Source organism: Ranitomeya variabilis, chromosome 6, assembly GCF_051348905.1.
Source record: "Ranitomeya variabilis isolate aRanVar5 chromosome 6, aRanVar5.hap1, whole genome shotgun sequence".
NCBI classification, from domain to species: Eukaryota; Metazoa; Chordata; class Amphibia; order Anura; family Dendrobatidae; genus Ranitomeya; species Ranitomeya variabilis.
The window spans coordinates 403,806,996-403,820,927 of record NC_135237.1 but is presented as its reverse complement, the minus strand read 5'-3'; the positions used below and the strand labels follow the sequence as shown (position 1 = coordinate 403,820,927).

Here is a 13,932-nt window from a genome sequence, read left to right as displayed (position 1 = left end):
CAGAATTTTAGACGGAAAAATGGGTTGTGTTTCTATTGTGGTGATTCTACTCATGTTATATCAGCATGCTCTAAGCGCACTAAAAAGCTTGGTAAATCTGTTTCCATTTGCACCTTACCGTCTAAGTTTATTCTATCTGTGACCCTGATTTGCTCTTTGTCATCTATTACCACGGACGCCTATGTCGACTCTGGCGCCGCTTTGAGTCTTATGGATTGGTCCTTTGCCAAACGCTGTGGGTATGATTTAGAGCCTTTGGAGACTCCTATTCCTCTGAAGGGGATTGACTCCACCCCATTGGCTAATAATCCACAATACTGGACACAAGTAACTATGCGTATTAATCCGGATCACCAGGAGATTATTCGCTTTCTGGTGCTGTATAATCTACATGATGATTTGGTGCTAGGATTGCCTTGGCTGCAATCTCACAACCCAGTCCTCGACTGGAAAGCTATGTCTGTGTTGAGCTGGGGATGTAATGGGGCTCATGGGGATGTACCTGTGGTTTCCATTTCATCATCTATTCCCTCTGAAATTCCTGAGTTCCTGTCTGACTATCGTGACGTCTTTGAAGAATCCAAGCTTGGTTCGTTACCTCCGCACCGAGAGTGCGATTGTGCCATAGATTTAATCCCGGGTAGTAAATACCCAAAGGGTCGTTTATTTAATCTGTCTGTGCCTGAACATGCTGCTATGCGTGAATATATAAAGGAGTCCTTGGAAAAGGGACATATTCGTCCATCGTCATCTCCCTTAGGAGCCGGTTTTTTCTTTGTGTCAAAAAAAGACGGCTCTTTGAGACCATGTATTGATTATCGGCTTTTGAATAAAATCACTGTTAAATATCAATACCCATTGCCGTTGCTGACTGATTTGTTTGCTCGCATAAAGGGGGCCAAGTGGTTCTCTAAGATTGACCTTCGTGGGGCGTATAATTTGGTGCGAATCAGGCAGGGGGATGAGTGGAAAACCGCATTTAATACGCCCGAGGGCCACTTTGAGTATTTAGTGATGCCTTTTGGTCTTTCAAATGCTCCGTCAGTTTTCCAGTCCTTTATGCATGATATTTTTCGCGATTATTTGGATAAATTTATGATTGTGTATCTGGATGATATTCTGATTTTTTCGGATGACTGGGACTCTCATGTCCAGCAAGTCAGGAGGGTTTTTCAGGTTTTGCGGTCTAATTCTTTGTGTGTGAAGGGTTCTAAGTGTGTTTTTGGGGTACAGAGGATTTCCTTTTTGGGATATATTTTTTCCCCCTCTTCCATTGAAATGGATCCTGTCAAGGTTCAAGCTATTTGTGATTGGACGCAGCCCTCTTCTCTTAAGAGTCTTCAGAAATTTTTGGGCTTTGCTAACTTTTATCGTCGATTTATTGCTGGTTTTTCGGATATTGCTAAGCCATTGACCGATTTGACTAAGAAGGGTGCTGATGTTGCTGATTGGTCCCCTGATGCTGTGGAGGCCTTTCGGGAGCTTAAGCGCCGTTTTTCCTCTGCCCCTGTGTTGCGTCAGCCTGATGTTGCTCTACCTTTTCAGGTTGAGGTCGACGCTTCTGAGATCGGAGCTGGGGCAGTGTTGTCGCAGAAAAGTTCTGACTGCTCCGTGATGAGGCCTTGTGCCTTCTTTTCCCGTAAATTTTCGCCCGCTGAGCGGAATTATGATGTTGGGAATCGGGAGCTTTTGGCCATGAAGTGGGCTTTTGAGGAGTGGCGCCATTGGCTTGAGGGGGCCAGACATCAGGTGGTGGTATTAACTGACCACAAAAATTTGGTTTATCTTGAGACCGCCAGGCGCCTGAATCCTAGACAGGCGCGCTGGTCATTATTTTTCTCTCGGTTTAATTTTGTGGTGTCATACCTACCGGGTTCTAAGAATGTTAAGGCGGATGCCCTTTCTAGGAGTTTTGAGCCTGACTCGCCTGGTAACTCTGAGCCCACAGGTATCCTTAAGGATGGAGTGGTATTGTCAGCCGTTTCTCCAGACCTGCGGCGGGCCTTGCAGGAGTTTCAGGCGGATAGACCTGATCGTTGCCCACCTGATAAACTGTTTGTTCCTGATGATTGGACCAGTAGAGTCATCTCTGAGGTTCATTCTTCTGCGTTGGCAGGTCATCCTGGCATTTTTGGTACCAGGGATTTGGTGGCAAGGTCCTTCTGGTGGCCTTCCCTGTCACGAGATGTGCGAGGCTTTGTGCAGTCTTGTGACGTTTGTGCTCGGGCCAAGCCTTGTTGTTCTCGGGCTAGTGGATTGTTGTTGCCCTTGCCTATTCCTAAGAGGCCTTGGACGCACATCTCGATGGATTTTATTTCAGATTTGCCTGTTTCTCAGAAGATGTCTGTCATCTGGGTGGTGTGTGACCGTTTCTCTAAGATGGTCCATTTGGTTCCTCTGCCCAAGTTGCCTTCTTCTTCCGAGTTGGTTCCTCTGTTTTTTCAAAATGTTGTTCGTTTGCATGGTATTCCTGAGAATATCGTTTCTGACAGAGGGACCCAATTCGTGTCTAGATTTTGGCGGGCATTCTGTGCTAGGATGGGCATAGATTTATCTTTTTCGTCCGCTTTCCATCCTCAGACGAATGGCCAGACTGAGCGGATTAATCAGACCCTGGAGACATATCTGAGGTGTTTTGTGTCTGCTGACCAGGATGATTGGGTTGCTTTTTTGCCATTGGCGGAGTTCGCTCTCAATAATCGGGCCAGCTCTGCCACTTTGGTGTCCCCGTTTTTCTGTAATTCGGGGTTTCATCCTCGATTTTCCTCTGGTCAGGTGGAATCTTCGGATTGTCCTGGAGTGGATGCTGTGGTGGAGAGATTGCATCAGATCTGGGGGCAGGTGGTGGACAATTTGAGGTTGTCCCAGGAGAAGACTCAGCTTTTTGCTAACCGCCGTCGTCGTGTTGGTCCTCGTCTTCGTGTTGGGGACTTGGTGTGGTTGTCTTCTCGTTTTGTCCCTATGAGGGTCTCTTCTCCTAAGTTTAAGCCTCGGTTCATCGGCCCGTATAAGATATTGGAGATTCTTAACCCTGTTTCCTTCCGTTTGGACCTCCCTGCATCCTTTTCTATTCATAACGTTTTTCATCGGTCATTATTGCGCAGGTATGAGGTACCGGTTGTGCCTTCCGTTGAGCCTCCTGCTCCGGTGTTGGTTGAGGGTGAGTTGGAGTACGTTGTGGAGAAAATCTTAGACTCTCGTGTTTCCAGACGGAGACTCCAGTATCTGGTCAAGTGGAAGGGATACGGCCAGGAGGATAATTCTTGGGTGAATGCATCTGATGTTCATGCCTCTGATCTGGTTCGTGCCTTTCATGGGGCCCATCCTGATCGCCCTGGTGGTTCTGGTGAGGGTTCGGTGCCCCCTCCTTGAGGGGGGGGTACTGTTGTGAATTTGGATTCTGGGCTCCCCCGGTGGCTACTGGTGGAATTGAATTGGTGTCTTCATCTTCTCTGTTCACCTGTTCCCATCAAGATGTGGGAGTCGCTATATAACCTTGCTGCTCTGTTAGTTGCTTGCCGGTCAACAATGTTATCAGAAGCCTCTCTGTGCTTGTTCCTGCTCCTAGACAACTACTAGATAAGTTGGACTCTTGTCCATGTTTGTTTTTGCATTTTTGTTCCAGTTCACAGCTGTAGTTTCGTTACTGTGTCTGGAAAGCTCTTGTGAACAGGAATTGCCACTCTGGTGTTATGAGTTAATGCCAGAGTTTTAAAGTAATTTCTGGATGGTGTTTTGATAGGGTTTTTAGCTGACCATGAAAGTGTCCTTTCTGTCTTCTGCTATGTAGTAAGTGGACCTCAAATTTGCTAAACCTATTTTCATACTACGTTTGTTATTTCATCTTGATTCACCGCCAATACATGTGGGGGGCCTCTGTCTCCTTTCGGGGTATTTCTCTAGAGGTGAGCTAGGACTAATATTTTCCTCTGCTAGTTTTATTTAGTCCTCCGGCTGGTGCTGGGCATCTAGAATCAACGTAGGCATGCTACCCGGCCACTGCTAGTTGTGCGTTAGGTTTAGTTCATGGTCAGCTCAGTTTCCATCTTCCAAGAGCTAGTTCCTATATATGCTGATGCTATGATCTCTTGCCATTGAGATCATGACACCTGTATGTAAATTTTTTTGTGATACTAATTCTCATATTTTTATTTATGTTAGGAGCAATAAAGGGGATGTCCAAGTTTGTGAAGAGTCTGCAGTCATTCTATGTGATGGCAGGCTTCTGAATTCTCACAGTGCACACTGCAAGCTGTCATGATTCTCTGGTACCGGCGATTTTCATACATGTGGTGACATGCTGACTAGACATGTGTGGCTTCACTTAAGGAAAATGCATTGAGCGAGGCCGGGCATGTCTAGTCGAAATATGGACAGCAGTATGCAAATCTCATACTTTTGCAAGGGAGAATACTAAAAGTGTGCAGTGTATGCGCTGTGAGGATTCAGAAGCCTGCAGCCACCTATAGTGACTGCAGACTTTCATCTCAAACCTGGACAAGCCCTTTAATTATAAAATGAAGTCCTGTAGCCAATCCTAACAGCGTGTAATATACTCACTGTCAGGATTCAGCTCTGCAGGTTCCAGCAGTCATAACATGGGCACTTCAAGCATATGCTGTTTTCATACTTACCGTCAAGTGACAACGAGCTTTTCTTCCTGCTTCTCTCAGTTTCTCACTAAACATTGAATTAGGGCGAGCAGGTCGTCAGCATGGGACTAAGTGTGCAAATCGCATTTGTGCTTGGGGGGCAAGGGCGCCAAACTGAATTCTTGCCCTAGGTGCCAGAAAACCTACATACACTTCTGGCCTCACAATTAGCCAATCATGGTCCTAATAATCCAGACAATACTTGCTATTGTTGCAGAAACATCAGAAAGGCCAAGGCCTAACTTCCTTCGCTATAATTCTGATTCTAGATTACGCAAATTTTGAGCGTTTAAACATGTGACAGATTTATCAGAGCTTTAGCCACTATGATTAATTTAGTGCATTTTAAGACTGTGCAGTCTAAGTCTGCACTAAGAATTAGACAGTAATGCTAAACATGCGCATTGCTGCGTATGGGGCTGCGCAGCTGCAGATCAGTAACATGCCCATGCTGCCATCTGTTCACCACCAAAGCACCTACAGTGAGCATGGAACAATGAAAGAAATTGCTCTGGCTCAATGAATCTTGTTTTATTTTATATCATGTGGATTGGCAGGTGCATTTGTGTTGCATATCTGGGAAACAAATGGCACCGTGGGTCTTAAGTCTCATGTGGATGTCACACTGAATGGAGGTTCCCTGTTTGAAGGCACTAAATAATAACTATATTACATTTACTATATGGCTACTTACCCTTGAAATAAGAACAAATTGACATAGTTATAACTTTTTGTGAGAAAGTTTCCAAGAACACGTGTTGGGTATCCGCAGCGGATCTGATAAGCTGATAGTCCAAAATAGATGCACTTCACAAAATACCATAGCTGTGCAACAGTGTTCTGGCTGAACTTCCTGAAAAACACAAGCAAAAGAACAAGATGGTGAACTGATTGATGACTAGTGACAACATCCCATGAACACACACTTGAGTAGTAATTTACCTTTCTGTTACTCCAGGTAAAATGAAGAACATCCAAAAATGGATACCAAACACCAGGATAACCTGAAATATGACTTTTCCCATCACAGTTTTTCTAAGATAGAGAGCACGGTCGACAACCATTGTGCCAAACTGTATTAGAACCATCACCAAGAATGCTTCTGGTACCTGGTCTTCTGACAGAGAGGAAGTAATGTCTGCAGCAGCCGAATGTTTCTAAAAATACAGATTTGGTATTAGTTGCATTCCAAAAAATGTAGGTTTTCTTTATCATAGAAAAGTTCTTTTGATTTTTGTCAATTGTTATCCTACATCCAGCTTATAAAGCAGCTTATATTTGTTAATCTTCATACCGTAAACCTGTTAAATGCTAATCAATAATTAAAGAAAGCTCAATACTGTAGTTTTAGTGCTGTCCTAAAATATTACTCTGACTAAGGGGATGTCCATTACTATAAAAGTAAATCTTTATGGGGCCAGAAAGGGAAAGGAAAAAAACCTATACAAACCTCCTTGTCTCCTGGCATCAATGTCCTATGGAGGATTCACATGAATACTGCATTGAAATTACTGGTTGCTGATCGACCCCACCCTTACCTTTCTGTCTGATCTAGCTTCTTCTGCTTGGACGAAATGTGAACGCTGCAGGTATTGATGCCAGGAGACGAGTATGGGGATTCGTAATGGAGTGCAAATGACCGGTGCTGGAGTGAGGATATATTTTTATTTCTTCTTCCACCACCGTTGGCCCAGTAATTCTTATATAGCACTATAGAACCAACCATTAACTAAGATGTTTTATCAGAAACGTATGCTTTTTTTTAGGAAACTAATACTAATGGCCCATCTTCTATTTCACCTTCCTGCAAAAAAAGCTGTCATAGTGACAAAAACAAAATATGCCATTCCAATTTCTTCCTATTCTAAGTTTCCTTTGTAACTTTGAATACATTTTCGCTTTCTCTTTTTTTCCTATACTACAAGCCTAATACATCCACTTATTGAAAAATAAGAAGCAATCCCAAAACTATTACAGTAATTTTATTTGCAGCAGCATGAGACACTTGGCAATTCCTTTAGTATGATGACTTACTCCAAATGCCCAGAAGCCAAATACAATTATGATGAAGTCTACAGTATCTGCCAGGAACATTAACACATAGACATCTGTCACAGCACTGTAGTCTGGATGAATGAGGTTGTAAAAAAATTGTTTGATTGGCAAATAAATCTGAAGGATTCTGGAAAAAAAAATTGCAATGAGTAAATGAAGGTAAGTTGTTCAATTAATTTATCTTGTAAGTTCTAGAAGACTTTCCACAATTATAATACCGTTAAAATGCAATGACACCGCTTCACCACAGTTTTTTGAAGAATGGGTTACATTACAATACAGCAAAAAGAACATTAAACATGTATGACAAAAATTCAAAAATTATAATCTGGTCAATACCATGAAGACCATAAACTATTTCTCCCAGAGTTGCACATAGGTGTGGACCGCTTGTGACTAATAGAAAAAGTCAGTTTTGTAGAAAACAAATACGTATCTACAGTAAAATGATGTTCAATTATGATGATCAATGGTGATGATGTTCAGAAAAGAAAACATTTTTGTGGGAAAAGAGAAAGCGTTATCAGAGGATACATTATTTTTATTTTAAATACTTTTTTTGTAATTCATTTTTTTGCATTTTTCATACCACTATTTTAAAGTAAATAAATAAAGTATCTTACAGTCAGTTGCCACTTTGGCCACTAAGCTACTTCCTGTTGTGAACGGATTATTTTTCAGTAGTAATATCATTATCACCACAGGCATAATGAAAGGTAACAACTAAATATATGTAACATGAAATCACAATATTTAGAATAGGCAATGGCCACATGTCACGTCCTCCCCCCTCCCTGCACAGTGACCTCTGAACCGATCATAAAGCATACCTAGAAAACAATCTAATGTGAGTTAATAAGCAAGATCCCGTCTATTGATGTCTATGTTCCATATTGCTACTGTAAAGAATTTCTCTAAATGCTTTACAGAGACTCAGGCAAGATGGCTGCCCCCAAATTCATGCACAGAAAGTTGAATAAAAAATAAATCTACCAACAAAAGCTAAAAACAAGTAAGAAAAAATATATGATTTAATTAATAAAATATAGATGATCTAGTACGTTTTAGAGTACAAGACTTTCCAGCACAAAAGGCAGAGGAAAAAGTTAGAAACTTCTTACGTTTTGATGGCAAATGCTTTCGCCTTGATAAGCTGCTCCCTAAGTTTTTCCATCAGCAATTCCTTTCTCGATTTTTGTTTGATGCTTAGTATACTGCTACCCTTCTGACTGCTGTTTCTTGTGCTGGTGCTGCCTGTAACAAAAAAAAAGAATTTATAAATGTCTGACTTTTTGTTTCATCAAAACTTATTTAATGTTTGATAAATTCTCTGTGCAATTAGCGTAAATTACGGTAAGTACAGATATTCAATTCAGAGAAGGAAATGAAGAGTATTGATTATATAAAATGCTGAAAGTTATACTGATTTATTTATCTATTTACATAAACTATCCAAAATGTTAAGGGAAAAGTTTCTTCACTACTAGGATTATCATTTCAATGAGTTTATCTGGCTCCGTGCACAGACTGCACATTCCCTCGTTTAATATTTTGCAGATGTGAGAGGCTACCTAATGTTGGAAAGAAGAAGAAATACAACCTTCAGACTTCCTCATACAAAGGGCTGCAAGGAGAAGCCTGGTTCCAAGACGTAATATAAACAGACTTTACATCTGCTGCCATTAACAAGCTTGCACCCTACATAGCTTTGCTCTCTCTCTTCTCCCACTGTGAATATACACTCTCAGCTGCAAAAATGTTACCACTAAGTACGTTTATGTATTAATGAGTCAATATGGCGAAGCAGTGAATCATGTTCATTGTTACTCAGCAATATATGTGACATCACATGCCAATAATCTGAGGAACATGTAGAAGTTCTATAACATGTATACTAAATGGGCTGGGCAGGGAAAGAACTACTAATGTATATTTATGATTATCCAAGAATAACATTCATAATGTAAATTATAGAAAGAAAATAACTTTCTGATTTGTTGAAAACACAATATGAACATTTAAGAACTTACAAGATGTAAATAGAGAAATAGAAGTCTAAAGAGTAACCGTCATTTTTATTTTTATTTGGTAACTCAATAGTACCTTCCTTCACGTGACAGATTGATCATTCACTCTCATTTCATAGGTAAAATCTGTAAAATCTATATTCTGTAAAGACAGATTTTCCCTTAGGCTGGGTTCATGTCTTTATGTGGACCGCAATATCCCAGATTGACCGTGGGTATCCCGAGTTTGGGTCTGTCGGGACAATGTAGTCTGTATAATCCCGTGAAATATGCTTGTGTGAACATGGTCATTCAGACGTCGGTGAGTTTTCTCATAAACAAAAATCATTCTGAGTTTCTTCAGGTGTTTTTTATCAGAGTTTTATCAATGTTTGGTCAGTGTGTCATTTTCTATCATCAGAGTTTGGTAAGCGTTTCCTCGTTTTTTCTCGGATGAAAAAAACTGATGGAGATTTCTCAAGCCTCTCCTTTCAAACGGTCTATGAAAAACATACATCCGAACACTGTTCAATATTTTCATGGATCCATAGACATGCTATGGGGAGTTTGATCCGAGACCTAGATCAAATTTTGACAGGTCTCCATGATTTTGTGTGGAACACTATGTCTGCAAATATACATGGACATGTGAACAGCTCCATACGCTATGATTAAGAACATTTGTTTATGCTAAATGCATCAGATGAATCTCTTGCTGTTCTCAGCTGGATTTTGTTTGTGGACAATAAAGCCGTAAATCTTTTATCCTGAAAAGAGTGCTGCATCATACTTTCTTCTGATTCATACACTATAATGGGTTCCTAGTTTTATCCGTTATAAACTTAGATACAACACGTAAGAGGAACAACTATTCTGAGAATTCATGATCCATCCAGAAAGAAACCAAAAAAGAAGCAGATTTTTCTAATATTATTTTCACGTATGGTATTGATATATGGCAGTGGTCTCCAACCTTTCTGTCCTAGAGAGCCACATTCCGCTCTGAAAGAGCGTTGCGAGTCACATTCCGCTCTGAGAGGGCGTTGCGAGCCACATTTAGCTCCCTCCCCATCACAGTAGTGGCAACCAGAGTCCCCATTACGGGTATAATGATAACCAAAGCTTTTCCACAGAAATCACCCCGAATCAGTATAACAAGATCCAGTGGTCCCCACAATACTCCCATTCAGTATTCTCCCATCCAGCACTCTCAAAACACTGTCATATCCAGCTTCAGGCACCTTCTCCGACAGGTAGTATCATGCTGTCTCCAGCGTACCATACTTAATTTATCTATAAACCCCTAAGACCAGTATATGTGCATCAGATCTGCTCTTCTGTGCAGGGCTACGCACAAAATTCACCATTTTTATATTTTCTTCTCATACCTGTTTGCTAGACCTGCAGCTAATGCACCACGCTGGCAGGCAGCCGCGAGCCACAATTTATAGGACCGCGAGCCACATGTGGTTCGCAAGCTACAGGTTGGGGACCCCTGATATATGGTATTGATATATACTTGCTTTCTTAGCATTATTTGAGGTCTGAAAGCATTTTTTTTTATTTTGACCATTTTTCTATGGTATATTTATTATGCTTTGCTTATATAGCACCATCATATTCCACAGCGCTTTACAGACATTATCATCACTGTCCACATTGGTGCTCACAATCTAAATTCCCGATCAGTATGTCTTGGGAGTGTGGGAGGAAACCTGAGAACCTAGAGCAGTGTTTCTCAACTCCAGTCCTCAAGACCCCACAACAGGTCATGTTTTCAGGATTTCCTTAATATTGCACAGGTAATAATTTCATCACCTGCTCAAGCATTAATTCCATCGCCTATGCAATACTAAGGAAATCCTGAAAACATGACCTGTTGTGGGGTCTTGAGGACTGGAGTTGAGAAACACTGACCTAGAGGAAACCCACACAAACATGGGGAGAACATACAAGCTCCTTGCACATGTTGTCCTTGGTGGGATATGAGCCCAGGAGCCAGAGCTATAAAGCAACAGTATACAACTCTGGCAAAAATTAAGAGGCCACTGCAAAATGTTAACTTTGTCAGATTTTTCTCTTTATAGGTATATTTTTGAGTAAAATTTAAATTGTTCTTTTATTCTATAAACTTCTGACAACATGTCTCCTAATTTCCAAGCAATACATTTTTTATTTTTTTTCTGATAAAGAAAAATAGTCAAAATAAAAAAAATGCTTTCAGACCTCAAATAATGCTAAGAAAACAAGTTGATAATCATTTAGAAACAACAATACTAATGTAATTGTAACTCAGGAAGAGTTCAGAAATCAATATTTTGTGGAATAACCATGATTTTTAATCACAGCGTTCATGCAACTTGGCATGCTTGTCACCAGTCTTTCACACTGCTTCTGGCGCAAAAATTTAAGCAGTTCTTTGTTTGATGGCTTGTGACTATCCATCATCCTCTTGATTACATTCCAGAGGTTTTCAATGGGGTTCAGGTCTGGAAATTGGGCTGCCCATGACAGGGATTTGATGTGGTGGTCTCTTAATTTTTGCCAGAGCTGTATATAGATAAAAATAAAACAGTCACTCTTTAATCTTTAACATTGCAGCATGCTGGTTGACAATTACCTCTCTTTGATCTGTGCGAGGAGGAGTAACTAGACCTGTGTGAAATTTGGGAGCCACTACTAGAACTCTTCCTCCTTATGGCTGCCTTCTCCTCTGGAAAATGGACATGGATTGATTCTACAGATGCTGCTAGGTTAACTGATTTTAGTGAGCCTACTGAATCTCTTCTTCCTGATCCTTCTGAAACTTCATCATCTGTGTCTTCTTTGTGGGTGGCATTATCAGTCATATCATCCTCATCCCAAAGACCGTGACACTAATAGAATAGAGGAACTCTTGTTACTTTCAGATATACAAAATAACAGGTACAGGTAATCAGTACAACAATCAATCAAAAGATTTACCAAATTCCCAAACACAAATTTCCTCATCTACCAAGGGCTTGCTTTTTCAATCTAATCATTCTTTGGTCTCTACTTTTATATTTGGCATGCCTGCATTATGTTTTATGATCACTCTTTGGATGCAGCTTAGGCATTTCGTGGTCACCATGGTCTCTGGTTTTGTGGATTAGCTGCACTGAAAATAAATTAAATATGAAAACCACTAAATCCTCTTAATAAAATGTTGAAAAAGAACTTATCACCAGTTTTCTGCTGCCTTTTTATTAAAAATAAGAGTGGACAGCCTCAGAATGGTAGAATTTCTAAATAAAACCTAATTACAAAAGAGCTCCCAAATGTCTCTAATGTCCTGCTAAAGGGCCAGACTCTCAAACTTCTGTATTGTTGGATCCTGGAATTCCAAGCGAGATCCTGCAACTCTCTGCAGCCGTCCTGAGAAAAAGCCAGTATCCCGGCGAAAAGCGCATCAGGGACACATGTCCTGATCATATACTTGAGTATAAATATGGTCAGAGTGCCAGCTATGCGAATTTATGGCACTACAGTGGCTTTCTTATAAGAAGACGCAGAACAGTTGATTATTATGTGTCTTCTGATCAAGGTGCACAACAACTTTAGCAATCTATATGTGGTATACAAAGTGACATGTTAGCTATCATAACGGCACAATTAGTCATGAGGTAGTGAAAAAAATCTTCTGTTGACAGTATACATACGGATGCAGTTGGCGTGCTAGAGTGTCAGCGACACTTATATCGGAGAGCAGCAGTAGTACACATATATGCTGACTCCTGATTTAGTAACTCATCACTATTAGCAGCTATATGTGTAATAAATAGTGGTGTATTAGTCCATCTTACATCTTAACCATACCGTTATATGATTTATTAAACAGCGTTAATTATCACCAATTTTTCCAGACACATATAGACCTTGCATCAAATTTGAGACCCTATATATAAGGATATATAAAACCCGACCAATAATTTATAAGGGACTCTGGTTAAGGATCCTATTTTAAATAAGTATATCTCTGCAGTCAAGTCATATATCGAGACCTTAGCAAGTCACAGCAATTAATATAATATAATCACACAACTAACTGTGATTCGATATACATCCTTACCAGAATCTTTGTAAACTTGTTTTTAAAAACCTAAAAACATATTATTTAATAAATCACTAAAAGTTATTTTTTATGCACATCCTTTCCCTTCCCTTTTTCTTTTCCTACTAATCTACAATTTTTTGGTGGTGTACAACTATGTGAATAATATCCGATGAGATCTGACCAATTAATTACTGTATTTTAAAAATATCACTACTCTGAGGATGCCCATTCTTTTTTTTTATAAATAAAAAGGGCAGCCCCAAACCGTGATACTCATAAAGGTCTAGGCGAGTTGAAGAACGGTGGTTTATTCACAACGCGTTTCGAAGTCAACAAGACTTCTTCCTCAGATAGCATCTCCTGAGGAAGAAGTCTTGTTGGCTTCGAAATGCGTTGAGAATAAACCACCATTCTTCAACTCGCCTGGACCTTTATTTATGCAGCAGCACGGATGGTAACCACGAATTTTCCAGATTTAATATTATGATTCGGTCACCAGTTTGACCTGTGCATATGCAGCAGCTGTCAACTCTGATGAGTCTCTATGCTCTAATGTAAAGACACATCAGGTGAGTGCAATCTGATTGTATATCCTGAAATCTCTATCGGATAAGACCCTATTCGCCCTCTTCTCTCCTTTAGTGTCCTTTATTAACTCTTTAAATATAAGAATCACAATGTCTTTTATATTTAATATTTCATTTTATTTCAATACGACTAAGCAGCAAAACCAGAGACACCCAAAAAGCTTGACAGACATTCTAGTCTTTGTGATGTGATAAGTGTCTGATTTCTGGCAAATACAATTACTGGTAACTCCTCATTACAAAATTGGAGGTCTTGTGTTCCTTGCTTAAATGAAGCAAACATGTCAAGCATGTGAGCTACTGTTGCATTCAGAGTCTATAGAACTGATCACTGGGGGTCCTGCCACTTGACTATTTCTGTCAGATACTTATCACCCATCCAGCTCTTACTCATCGCTAGTATAGCTATTTTATGCAGAATTTATGACATACTAATGAAGAAAAAGCTCACTATTTTACTGATGAGAGTAGATATTATAGGAAGCAACTTAGGACAATATTTCACACATAGATATCTGATGTCAAGTCCACTTAGACCAAAAAGGCTGAACGCTAAA

General features: G+C 40.1%; 1 protein-coding gene across 6 annotated transcripts in view; it reads right to left on the bottom strand.

Annotated features, from left to right (window-relative positions):
- Window positions 1–13,932, bottom strand: part of PIEZO2 (piezo type mechanosensitive ion channel component 2) — a 737,984-nt gene that overhangs the window by 19,900 nt on the left and 704,152 nt on the right. For all 6 annotated transcript variants that reach the window (XM_077270184.1, XM_077270188.1, XM_077270185.1 and 3 more), the window contains 5 exons: window positions 11,334–11,589; window positions 7,829–7,961; window positions 6,687–6,834; window positions 5,595–5,809; window positions 5,347–5,505 (listed from right to left, as the gene is read on the bottom strand). In XM_077270184.1, coding sequence (XP_077126299.1) covers window positions 5,347–5,505; window positions 5,595–5,809; window positions 6,687–6,834; window positions 7,829–7,961; window positions 11,334–11,589 — 911 coding nt within the window. The remainder of the gene's footprint in view (window positions 1–5,346; window positions 5,506–5,594; window positions 5,810–6,686; window positions 6,835–7,828; window positions 7,962–11,333; window positions 11,590–13,932) is intronic.